The sequence below is a fragment of the Dipodomys merriami genome, unplaced genomic scaffold (genome assembly GCF_024711535.1).
Source record: "Dipodomys merriami isolate MVZ:Mamm:240054 unplaced genomic scaffold, mDipMer1.0.p SCAF_13, whole genome shotgun sequence".
NCBI classification, from domain to species: domain Eukaryota; kingdom Metazoa; phylum Chordata; class Mammalia; order Rodentia; family Heteromyidae; genus Dipodomys; species Dipodomys merriami.
The window spans coordinates 37,358,257-37,371,159 of NW_027202604.1; the positions used below are offsets into that span (position 1 = coordinate 37,358,257).

The 12,903-nt window shown below is 51.3% G+C and overlaps 1 protein-coding gene across 5 annotated transcripts in view; it reads left to right on the forward strand.

Annotated features, from left to right (window-relative positions):
- Positions 1–12,429, forward strand: part of LOC138824782 (phosphatidylinositol-3,5-bisphosphate 3-phosphatase MTMR14) — a 48,966-nt gene extending 36,537 nt beyond the window's left edge. For 2 of the 5 annotated variants that reach the window (XM_070019040.1, XM_070019041.1), the window contains 5 exons: positions 192–250; positions 380–518; positions 1,197–1,376; positions 8,397–8,552; positions 11,847–12,429. In XM_070019040.1, the coding sequence (XP_069875141.1) occupies positions 192–250; positions 380–518; positions 1,197–1,376; positions 8,397–8,552; positions 11,847–12,030 (718 nt within the window). In that variant the 3' untranslated portion in view covers positions 12,031–12,429. The remainder of the gene's footprint in view (positions 1–191; positions 251–379; positions 519–1,196; positions 1,377–8,396; positions 8,553–11,846) is intronic. The other 3 variants (XM_070019042.1, XM_070019044.1, XM_070019045.1) reach the window with 2 other exon arrangements.
- The last annotated feature ends 474 nt before the right edge of the window (positions 12,430–12,903 follow it).

Here is a 12,903-nt window from a genome sequence, read left to right on the forward strand (position 1 = left end):
GAGGAGATGGGAGTGCCAACCTCAGAAGTCGGTTATGTGTGTGGCATACAGAAACAGAATGGAGCCCAGAAAGGCCTACCTCTAGGTAGAACCTCCTCTCTGAGTTGCCAGGGAGTAGGAGCTATCCTCCAGGATGGGCAGGGTTGGATGTTGGGAACAGAGGAAATTTCCTGCTTGGGTTCTTGTTCCAGGAGGAAGAGTTTGCCAGCCCGGGATGCAGGCTTCTCCGTAGAAGATATCTGCATGCTGAGTGAGTCCATGGCCCCAGCGGGCTGAGTGTAGCCCACGCAGGAGCTGACCAGCTAGCTGGTGTGGAAGAGATGGAGGACTGGTGATGGGAGAGAATAATGTGCTGACCTGTGGCACTGGCTTCTTTCAGGGCGAAGAGACCGAGGCAGTACCACCAGCCTGGGCAGTGACTTCTCCCTGGTCATGGAGAGCTCTCCAGGGGCTTTGGGGAGCTTTACCTATGAGGCTGTGGAGTTGGTCCCGGCAGGAGCACAGACTCAGGCAGCTTGGTGAGGAGCCAGACTGGGACAGAGCTTACAGCTGTGGCCCAGGGCCATCAGCCCCAGGGAGCCAGGCGAGAGCCCCAGGAACAAAGGGGCCCTTGACAGAAGGTCCAAGAGCACAGCTCTATCTCCTGCTGTCTGTACGGGCACTCAGAGGCCAGCCATCTGGTTGATGAAGGGCACTGCCTGGTGGCCCAGGAGCATAAAGGGCCTGGCCTCCCTGTGGAACCAAGAAGCACTGGCCAGGTCGGGGAGGCTCCTGTCAGAGGAGCTCCCTATGCTCTGTGCCTGGTGGGGGAAGGGCAAGTTAGAGAAAGGAAACAGAATGTAAAACGTTGGTTAGTGACTAGAGATACTGAGGAGTCCCTCCATGGAGAACATGATAGAATCTGAGGCCCTAATGTCTTTCTCCATAGACGGTGGCAGTTTGCAGGGAGTTACTGTGCCTGTTATCTAAGAATTATTTTCTGGCACATCCTCTGAGGCTGGTGGGTCAGTGTAATTTGGATGCCACAGTCAGTCCCTCTATAAAGTTCTAGCCCTCGATGCCCGGGCCTTTGAGCCTGAAGAAGTACTGAGAGCCCACTGCCTGTGGCATCTTCCCCATAGGCAGAAGGCAGTCCCTGGGCTCCAGTGCTGGGCCTTCTAGGGGTCCCTGCTGACGGTCCTACTCTTCCACCTCAGGAGGAAGAGCTGCTCATCCTCCCCACAGAGTGTGCTCTGGAACCGGCCGCAGCCCTCGGAGGACCGCCTGCCTTCCCACCCAGGGCTAGCTGAAGCCAAGTCTTCCAGCTCCTCATCCTCAAACCATTCTGACAACTTTTTCAGGATGGGCAGCAGTCCCCTGGAGGTTCCCAGACCCAGGTGAGGAGTCCCAGGGCCTGGCTTACCAAGGCTGGGGGTAAGGATCCTGCACCTGAGCTGGTGTCTCTAGAGGTATCCTAGGTGGGATTCTTTGTTATGTGGCCTGCCATAAAGAAGCTGCAGGCCCACTGTTGGGAAGATTTGTTAATGTTGGAACACAAAGCCAGGGCTGCTTTGTAGAGAGGTTTGAGAGTCCTTCCTGGATGGAACCTTGCCCAGTCTAGGGATCTCCAGGGAATGTAGTGATTGTGATGTGACAGACTGGGAGTCAGGGCTGCCTCCGTGTGCTTCCAGTGATAGATACTAGCCCTCTCGGTACCGCATATTGTAATTGAAGAATCAAGTATAGATGTTCTGAGTCCCTTTGCTTCTCACATTCCATGTCCATGTTGGTGGGATAGTGAAGAGATGAGGCTGTGGGGAACCACAGCATCCCTACACACCTGGAGAAGCCATACCTCAGCCAGGATGTGTAGGGGCATGGCCAAGCAAGCTGATTAAAACTGAGCAGTAGGCCACAGGCTTAGGAGTGGAGGATGGACTGATGCTTAGGGAAGCATTTCCCAATTGACCCTACTACTTTATCCATTTCACACCTGCAAGGAAAGAATCCTATGGATCACTGTGCTTTCTCAAATTTTAACATCTGGTCCTTCTGGAAAGAACAAAGCAGTTGTGGCTCCAAGATCCTCAAAGAATTCCAGGCTGCAAGAAGCATGAGTTCTGGGGTCCAACCCAGATCACAGCTCAGCTCTGCCATGTAATGTTCATGTATCTTCGGTCTGTTTCCTCCCTGGTAATAGACCTATTACAGGGAAAGACTTTCCAAAACTTCTGGAAGCCTCTTCCCTACTCTGGACAAAAGCAGGGAGTGAAGGAAGAAGAGCCAGATCCTCCTCCACAAGGAGGCAGGTGAGGTATAGGTGCGCAGAACCTCCAGGCTGCACTGGCCAGTCTGAGGTCCTGTGTGCTCACCCCTGCAGGTGATTGACCCAATGCTCTCTGTGTGAGTACCAGAGCTGAGTCTGTTAAACTAAGACCAGGAGACTTCTGCCCACAGGGGTTATAGTAAACGCAGCTGACCAGAGACAGTGCCAGGCAGACAAGCCCACATGCCTGTGCCCACTATCACCTGCCATGCTCCCTAATCTGCATACCTGGCTGTCCTCAGGGTTGCTCAGGGGCTTCAGTGGTACTGTGGGACACTTTTTTGGCCGGTGACTGTCGCTCAGAGTTCCTGCCTCCTTTTCTTCTGTGCAATGTTGCTGGACAGAGGGAGGAAAAGAAGAGTCTATTATCTTCTGAGCCCTGTCCCAGTCTAATTATGACAACAGCTGGGAGCGTCCACCCTGACCTGCACTGGCACCCATTCCCACACCCCACCTGTGTGTCCTCCCCTTCTTGCCTCGGATTCCACTTCTCAGTCCTGGGAAGCCCTCTCATGAGTGGTGTTCCTGTGGTGGATAACTTGTTGTTGATCCAGTATGAACACCAAGGCACCTCCTTGTGAGACTGGAGAGTTAGGGGCTCCATCTAAGCTCAAAGCCCTGCACCTAGGGCTAGGTAGAGTCTGGCATAGCAGGACCTAAATAGGCACCTTGAAGATAAGGCATGGGCCTTGATGTGAGATGTTTGGTGGTTCTGCTCTATTCTAGGAGTGCCTGCCTAGAGTCTGGCCAACCAGATTCTACTGAATGTGATTTGTTTGCCAGAGGTTTTGAAAGATTAGATTATTCTGATTTGGAGCAGTCTAATTATGTATTTCTATTAACATTCAAATTAATTTAGTCTCTTTTATCTTAAAGTTCCTGAGGGATCCAGCCATTAGCAGCTCTGCCTGTTAGGTAACAGTAGCCAATCAGGTCTTTAATGTGGCAGGAAGAACTGTACAGAAATCAGTCCCTTGGGAAAGCTACCTGGGCCAGCCATACGTTCCTCCCAGCCTTTGTGTTCTGGGTTTTATATGCTCCACAGGCCCCAGCCTCTCTTGAAGCTGGACTCCCTTGTGCAGACCCTGTGAGGTGTTGCCAGGTTGGGAGGGAAGTTCTGTAGAGTCCCAGTTCCACATCCCTCACAAGAAGGACACGTGGCTTTTTAATACCTTTCACCACTGCTAAAACATCATCTACAGGGCTGGCGAGTACTCTGAGCCAAGAGCAGCTCCCCCAGCTCTGACTAGGAAGTCACTCTGCCCCAGCTCAGCGGGGCCTTGGTCTCTGCTCTGGAGTCAGATATCTAGGGAAAACGGGATTGCTTGCACAGCATCATCCGTACCCAAGGAGGATGCTGCCACCACTGAGCTCAGTTTGAAGCCAGGCTGCCTGCAGAGCAGATGAACTTGTCTGAGGCTGACCAGCAGCCCGGTTGAATAGCTAAGTAGCAATACAGGAACCAACTTCCTCTGCTCAGTTAGCTGCTCACCCAGCCACTGCCACTTGCTAACTGCCTCATTAAAAGCAGGGAGTTCTGTCCCAGGCTGTCTTTCTCCCTCCCCTCATCTCCCCCCCTCCCACACCTCATTCCTGGAACTTAATCTCTAGGCCTGGGCACTGTTGCTGAGCTTTTCTGCTCAAGGCCAGTGCTCTGCCACTTGAGCTCCACTGCTGACTTTTTGTGTTTAATTGGGGGTAAGAGTCTCATGGACTTTGCTACCCCAGCTGGCTTTGAACCAATATTCCTCAGATCTCAGGATTAGTACCAGCTTGAGCCACCAGTGCCTGGCCCCCAGACAGTCTTTATGAGGCAGAGAAGCCAGACTTCTCTCTGCAACACACAGTACCTATCCCATATCTGATTGTTCCTTCCTGGGGCCCCGGCTCCAGGCTTGTTGAGAAGCAGCTGGCAACATAGGAAGCTTGAAGCCAAAAAAGAACTGCTGTAGGAGGACAGAAGTCCTCAGAGGATGATGTGCACGCTCAGTCCTAGTGCTGTTCACTCAGGACTTGTATGGGCCATCTTTGAGAAGCATCCTTGGGTGGGCTGATTGGTTCTGGAAGGATTAGTTTAGATTTGGTGACATGCAGACCCCCCTAAAACCCTAATTTCACTCAGTACTAATTCCTTTCATGACTTTGTACATGTTACTTGATGAATTTTGTCTCCACTTTCTGGTCTGTGTAATCAGAGACCTAAGAGAGACAACTGCAGAGTCCCATTTTACCTTTGTATTTTCAATTCTACTGCAGACTGGTTGGTTGATATACTTTCAAATGAAAGTACCAGAAAACGCATCCAAAACTAGTTCAACATTGTTTAAGAGAAAGATATGGAAGAGTCCAGTGGAAATGCAGCCTTGAGGTATAGCCTGATCCAGCTTCCAACTCCATTTCTCTGTGGTCTTTTTCTCCTACCTCCTTCCACGTGCCAGTTTGATCACCTGGCCAACTTCCTTCATTGTGGCCAAACTGCTGTCGGCAGCTTCTGGGACAACATCTGGCTTCCTTTCTCAAGCCTAGAGATCACTGTTAGAAAGCTTCATGCTCTACTTTGGTTAGAGAATATATATGTCCATCTACGAACCAGCCCTTCTTGTCTTCACCCCTTGTTAAAAAGGAAAAGCTTTGTACATTGGCTAGGATGGGCCTTGACCAGACTTCATTTCACTCAGCTTTGCCCTTCCTCACTGTGACTTAGGAAAAAAAAAAAAAAATCACTAACCTGAGCTTAGCTTCCTTTCATCCCAATTTTTCCAAGTGAGAACATTGATTCTGGGTTTGGATTGAAATGTGATAATGAAGTACCTAGCACATAGGTTTGTAAGCTAGAGCTGTGATTCAAGGACCTTTCTCAGTCATTTCTCTGCAGACCTATGGGACACTTGAGGGCACTGGCACCTGGTAAAAGGCCAGATCTAGCATCCCACCCACAGCCATCTATTCTTGCCTGTGTTCAAGCCGCTCTGCTTGTATCCAGAAAGGACTGTCTAGAAGACCTGTGCTCTGGGTCTGTCCTTAAGGCACCCGGCAGGAGCAGGAAGAGTGAGAATTTTAGGCCTCTGAGCAGGGCCTGGGCTGTGTCCTCAAGGAGTGCAATGTCGCTGAGAATCTACCCTCCTGCACAGAGGTTCCAGGCTCCAAGATGTGGGCAAATGACCTCTGTAGCTTTGTTGGTGTTGTAGTTTGAGGGTAATTTGGTCATATTCCTACTAGTCCAGAGTGGTAGAGCAGTGGAGGGCAGAGCACATTGTAGGAGCACAGGCAGAAAGCCTCTGTGATCTTACTAAGCAACTCATGTGAACCTGTATACGTGGCTGAATATTTCACAGCCAGGAGTCACACATGCCTGTAATCATAGCTACTTAGGAGGCTGAGATCTGAGGATCTCAGTTTGAAGCCAGCTTGGACAGGAAACTCTATGAGGCTCTTACATCCAATTAACCACCAAAAAGCCAAAAGTAGTGCTGTGGCTCAAGTAGTAGAACACTGGCCTTGAGCAAAAAAGCTCAAGAATAGCACCCAGGCCCTGAGTTCAAGCTGTAGAACTGGCATAAAACACCAGTGTAGATGTAGGTCCCTCTTTCCTGTGTCTCTAGGTGGCCCTTGAACCCGCTAATCCAGTCCACTATTTCTGAAACCCTGCTTATTAAAGCATGCTTCTTATTCTCAAATGTGGGAACTGGTCACTTGCTACCTGTTCATTGACAAAACCTCCAACAGGAAGATTCATTTGAAACTTGTGTTTATCCTTGAAAAATGTCAAGGACCATCCAAGATGGCTGCCTACTGAGAGCTGTTTCTGGCCTGTAGGATCACATACCTTCTACTGCCCCCTGTGCTGCTTAACCTAACAGCCACCCTCTGCTGCCTTGGGTGTGCTTCTTGCTTGGACCCTGGGGAAGCAAAGGGAAGTTTCAACATAGGTGACCAGGAATCCTTGAAGGGAGCTAGGCTAGAACTCTCTCTGTTGTCTGTGGAACTCTCTGTTGTCGGTGGCTTTGCTAAAGGCAGGGTTATCCTTGGATTGCCTTAAGAGTCAGGTATGGTTAGGGACATAAGAAATTTCCCAAGGGCGGGGCTGGGAAGGTGGCTCAGTGGTAGAGTGCTTGCCTCGCATGCATGAGGCTCTGGGTTTGATTCCTCAGCAGCACAGAAAAAGCCAGAAGTGGTGCTGTGGCTCAAGTGCTAGCCTTGAGCTGAAGAGCTGAGGGATAGCGCCCAGGCCCAGAGTCCAGCCCCACGACTGAAAAACAAAACAAAACAAAACAAAAAATTCCCAAGCCAAGTGTGATGGCACATGTCTGTAATCCCAGCAACTCAGACAGTGGCAGCAGGAGAATTTTAAGGTTAAGGCCAGCCTGGACAAATTTAGCAAGGCTCTCTCAAAAGCAAAAGGGTTGGAGAATGTGTAGCTCAAGTGATACTATACATGCCTGCAACTGTGAGGCTCCGTATTCCATCCACATTACTTCCTTGGTTGGAGGGAGTGTCATCATGTTTCTTGCTTTCACCTTCCCAACTTTCAGTCCCTCAGCACTGGTCATTAGAGACTGTTTCCTGTTCTCTATAGTGCGAGCCACAGGAGAGACTGAGGAGCCAGTCTCTGCCTCTAGGGGGGTTGGGCTGGCTCAGAGCCCAGTGTGGCCTGGAAGAAGCCCAGGGCAGGCTTCTCCTGGGAAGCTGTCTCTTTGATTTACAGACTGCCTGAGCCCAGCCAAGTTTCTCCATCTAGAAACAAGGAAGCCCTGCTCTGTCAGACCCTAGAGGTTTCTGTCAGGTAGCAGACCATGTCCTGTTCTCAACCCTAATGGTGCCATCACAGACCTTGTAGAGCGTAGGACAGTGATGAATGTGGTGAGTCTGTATGTCACAGGGGTTCCAGTTCAGCACAGCTTTAACGTAAAAATCCATCTGTTCTCCGTTGTCTCAAGGTGGTTTGTTTCAGGACAAATCTGCAATCAGACTTGGGTTTACCAATCTCTCCCGCTCATTGGCTGTTGGGCCTCAAGCGTCATAACTCATCTAGGCTGCTACTTCCCCATCTGCAGCAGGATGGTTAAGGATCACCATAACTGCATGGCTGGTCGGGGGTACCATAGGAGGTCTCCTTGCCAGGCAGCTGGGTAGGCCAGGGTCAGTGAGTGTTTTGCTCTGTTTCCCAGGCCCCATTGGCAATTTGTGCTGTTTCTGGCCCTGCTTGGGCCCCTTCCAATGTTGAGGAGTAAAGAATAAAGGGTCACACATCAGACAATGCACTCTGGGGACTGGGACCTGCAGTAGGTGATGGAAGCCCTTTGCTTGGTTCCTCCCTGTCCTTTCCTGACCTCCACTAAGCCAGGCTGCTGCCAGGACACAGGAGAGGGGTTGGCTGTGAGGAGGGAGGAGGTGGCAGCTGTAGATTCCCAGCACATCCTTCCTCCCCCAGATCTCCATCAGAAAAAGGCTTGAGGAAGCTGTCTTGTTGCCTGCCTGATTCATCCTTTCCCTCTGGGCATAGCCCATGAGTTTGCTGAGTGACACTTCTGAGTACAAACTCTGGGTCCTGGAAGGCACTACAAAGGAAAGGGGACCTCAGGGCTGCCATCCACTTACTCTTCAATCTAGGTCACCACCCTTCACAGTTCCCAAGGGGCCTGTCCTCTCTCCCCTCAGATCAGATCTCAGCGGTCCTACATTCTGCCCTTCCCACCCTGCACATCTGCGTGTCAGAAAGAATGGGGGGCCCGGGCCCAGCCTCCTGCCTTGCTCCCTCCTTGGTGCTGTTGAGGTTTTGCTTGCTACATCAACCACAAGACGAGCACGTCTTACTCTGGCTTTGGATCTGACTCACCTCTTCCTCCCTGCTTTGCTTTGGTTCTTTTGCTTCTGTAATCTGCTGTACAAAGTACTGTCCTCGTAGCCAGGTGGACCTTACAGTCTCTTCTTTCTCAGGCTCTACTAACCCAGCTTTGTTGGCACTTGTGAAGGAAGTGGTTGGCTTTTGACTTGCAGACATGGCCCAGGGCCACTGTATCCCCCCAAGGCCTCCCTGTCAGGCACATAACTGACTATGCATCATCTCCCCTCTCTCTCTTCTCTGCCCCAGATCAGTGGACCATCCCCTGCCCGGATCCTCTCTCTCCACAGACTTTGGCAGCTGGCAGATGGTAACGGGCTGTGGCAGTATTCAGGAACGGGCTGTCCTGCACACAGACTCCTCTCTCCCTTTCAGCTTCCCGGATGAGCTCCCTAACAGTTGTCTGTAAGTGTCTTGCTTGAGGAGGCAGGATGCTCCCCTGCTCCTGTCACAAGCCAGTGAGCAGGCCGGACTGGTCAGGAACACGACAGAGGCCATCCCCAGGGAACCGCTTGGGATCCCTGCTTGCAGCTTGCTGGACTTCCCATGGCGCCAGGGAGGCTATGGGCGGCTGAGGAAGTGCATTAGGGTTCATGTTGACTCTTCCCAGCCTCCAAAACCATCCACAGTATGTCAGGTGTGCCCTGAGGGAAAGCTGGCTGGACTGTAACTATAGAAGATTCTATTTCTGTACAAGGCTTTGCCTGACATGAGAATCCTTTGAAAGCAGAACAGTGAGGTAGGAAGGTGGGTGTGTATGTTGGAGGCCATGGCCAGAGTGGTGCTCAGTCCTGGTCTGTACTTCTGAGCAGAGCCAACGGTCACTTTCTTGCACCCTCACACACTTACCTTGTGTGCCACTTTTGCCTTTGAGCAGCAGGGAGAATCAGATAACAATTCTAGATTGCATGATTGCAAAATCCTTCCTCCGAGGCTCCACAACTGGACTGCCATATCTTAGAGGACTTAGAAATGATGTGAGCCACTGACCCTGCCCCCTGCTTGTGTGCTGCTATACAGATGTCAGACAGGGCTCCCTCCAGTGATAGGAAACAGGGCTTGCTCCCAGATGCACCCAGAAATGAGCTTTTCTCTCACCTCCACACCGAGGGCTAGAGGGCTTCAAATGCTGGAGCCCCAACCCCTACAACCAGAATCCAACTCATACCTACACGTGCTGGCTGGCAGGAAGCAGGGTGCCTTGTAGTTGGACAGGAGGGGCTCTGGTTCCAGCTGAAGGCAGGCAGGGGCAGCCAGACCTTGAGATCAAGGGTGGTGTTCACAGGTCCAGACCTTGTGGCTGGGAAGTCACCAAAGTGTCTTTGAGCCTCCTGTGCCTGGACCACCCTCCTTGCAGCCAGGCACTACATCTGAAGCAAGATAGCTTGGATTTTTAGAAGGGGGGGGAAAAAGACTTGGACTTCTCATTAGGAACTTCCTGTTCAGCCAGAATGTCCTGAGAGCCATCTATGACAGCAACACAGACAGCGACCACCCTTCACCCTCCCCTGTTTGAAGCACCACAGTGGGCAGTGCCTGCCTCAGGTCACCCAGTTCAGGCCCTGCAAATTGGGCCTCAGATTGTACTTCTGAGCCCCAAGGCAACCATCTAGGTCTGGAAAGTTGGCCAAGAACAGCTGTGTGATCTCAAGCCTCCAGGTGGTGGGTTGGAGTCCCATCAGTTCTTGGTGAAGCTTAGTCTCAGGGAAACGTCTCAATCCTAGCTGCTCTGCCCAGCCGCTGTCTCAGTCATGGTCTCAGCCTTGACTTCTCCAAGTCTCTTAGCCCAGCTCTGGACAGGGAATGGCACTCCGGTAGGTCTGTTGCCTGCTGTCTGGGCTCCAGTTTTCTATCTCTGAATAGGTTGGCCTCTGTTCTTCTGCTTCCAGCCCAGGGGCAGGCAGGGGTGGGCAGGAGGATTGCAAGTGTAGACCTGTATATGTTCCATTTCTTCACTTAGGCTGGAAGCTAAGGGACACACTTCTGGTGTCCAGACCATGTGAAATGGAATAGAAAGTAAAGTTCTGGGGCCATGTGTCTTTCCCCAAACACAGAGGGTTGCGCTCCCATGTCAAAGGAATCCCACACAAGCTCATTTTTGGTGCTGCTGCAGGAGCTGTTTGACTTCACCCAAGCCTGCAGCTTCTCTCTGCTTCCCAGACCAATCCCATCAGTGTACTTCCTGGGCTCCGGCTTGGCCCAGTCCTCGGACCTCCATCTGTTCCCCTAAACCCTGGGCTTGGGAATGTGGCTGTATCTGACAGATTCCCAGAGATAGTTTAAGGGGTAGGAAGGAATAGTCCCAGTGCCAAGGTAGATGAGAATTAGGGGTGCTTCCCACAGCCCTGGGAGGACTCTCCAGTAGAGACTGTGGAGGGACAGCTTGCAAGACCCGACCTGTCCACAGTGGGTGGAGCTGGTAACTTGGGCCTTATTTAATTAAAAAAATATATATTTTTTTTAATTTAGTTCCAGTCTTGGGGCCTGAACTCAAGGCCTAGGCAACATTCTTTAGCTTTTTGGCTCAAATGCCACTTCCTGTTTTCTGGTGGTTAATTGAAGATAAGTCGCACAACTTTCTTGTCTGGGTGGCTTTGAACCTTGATCCTCAGAGCTCAGCCTCTTGAGTAGCTAGGATTATAAGCATGGCCCAGCTTTGGCCCTTTTTTTTTTTTAATCAAAGACTTGATATTAGCCAGCCTCATATGGAGGCTGTAATGCCAGATAAAGAGAGAAGAGAAACTTCTGTCAGTGTTCAGAAAGGCCAGGGAAGGAGAAAGTATCAGCACACGTCACCTGGAAAAACAATCGTCTTCATCTTACCAGCAGTCAGGGACAGGTGTAGCTAGCTAAGCCTGGTGGTTTCCACCAAGAGACCTGGTCTCTGCAGGGCCAGAGCTTCCTCCCAAGTAGTATCAGGTCCCAGCTTCAAGAAGGCTGAGGCTTCTAGTGGCTGAGGCCTGCTGCCCGATGGGGGGTTTCCTTACTAAAAGGTATGGGGGTGGGGGGCTTACCTTAGCTTGTTCTTCCTAAAGTATGAAAACGAACAACAGTTGCTTCTCTCCTCCCCGACCACCACAGGGATAGACATTTTCACAACAGAAAGTTCAGGTCAGTGCTCCCTTAAAGTTACTGTTCTGGGTACCAGAGGCTCATGCCTCTAGTCCTAGCTACTCGGGAGGCTGCGAGGAGGATCAAGGTTCAACACAGGGGGAAAAAAGGAAGTAAGCTGTGACTCAAGTGGAAGAGCCCTAGCCTTAAGCAAAAGAAACTCAGGGACAATGCCCAAGTACTGAGTTCAAGCCCCAGGACTGGCACCAAAAAAAAAAAAAAAAAAAATGCTGCGCACTGGTGGCTCAAGCCTGTAATCCTAACTACTTTGGAGGCTGAGATCTGAGGATCGTGGTCCAAAGCCAGCCTGAGCAGAAAAGTTTGTGACACTCTTCTTTCCAATTAGCCACCAAAAAACTGGGAATGGCACTATCCTTGAGCAAAAAGCTCAGGGACAATGCCCAGGACCTGAGTTCAAGCTCAGGAAAGACAAAAAAAGTTATTGCTCTTAGGTGGAAAGAGGAGCCCAGGGCCAAATATCTAGACTATCTGACCAGAGGATAGATGCTGGCTAGATTCTGTGGTGTGAGGGGGGGTGTTGGATCCTACCCGGTGTGAAGCATTCATTCTCTTCCCCCTTTCCCATAGGCTTGCAGCCCTGAGTGATCGTGAGGCGCGGCTGCAGGAGGTGCGCTCAGCCTTCCTGGCTGCCTACAGCCGCACCGTGGGGCTCCGGGCAGCAGCACCCAGTCCCTCTGGTGCCATTGGGGGTCTGCTGGAACAGTTTGTCCGCGGTGTTGGGCTCCGGGGCACCAGCACCACCACTTTGTGAAGCAGCCAGCCCAAAGTTTCCTGCTCCTCTCTCAGCTGAGCCTTAGTGGAATCAAAGCCATGCCTGGCCAAGGGGTACTTGGAGTTCCGGGGCGAGTCTCACATCCCCGTTCACCATGCACATGGCAGCCCCAAAGCTGAGCAGGGCCAAGGACAGGGTTTTCTAACCCCCAGCCTCCTGACTGGTAACCGCTGCCCCTTGTCACTGCCTCTTACCTACCCCACTCTGCAGAAGTCCATCAACTCAGAACTGTGTTGGATTTCCCTGGGGTCCTGTAGCGGCCCTGATATCACAAAGGAGCCCAATCTCGATTCTTATTTCCTGGGAAGGAGGGGTTATCTGCACTGAGAATGAGGTGACTTGACACCAATCACAAAATAAAGTCAAGGTTTTTTGGAACAGCCATTCCTCTGCTTTCTCATTTGGTTACTCTTTGTAGCCATTTGGAACTATGTCTTTGTGTTGTATGAGTGGTAATTTGGTTTTTGTTTTTTATAGGGGGGATAGGAGAGACCTGGAATAGGAAAGTCATTAGAGTCAGCTTTGTCCTTCAACACTTGAAGGTGGCCATGGATGCCTGAAGCCAAAGTGGGAGAAGGGTCCCCAAACTCAGTGGGCCCTCATCACCTATGGCTGTGATTCCAGGGCCACCTGGGATCTTCATTTGCTCAGATTAAGAAACTTCATCTCTAACAATGTCTGAGGCAGCATGGACCTCGTGTAGGAGCCTGCAGCCCCTGCTCTCCCTGTGGTGGAGGGCCTGGCCTCTGGATTTGGGAAGCACTAGTTGGTGCACATGTGGAGGAAAGGGCCAGAAGCCTTCGTACTGCAGTGTGAGCACACTGCATAGTGGATGTCAAAGGCTTCAGAGGA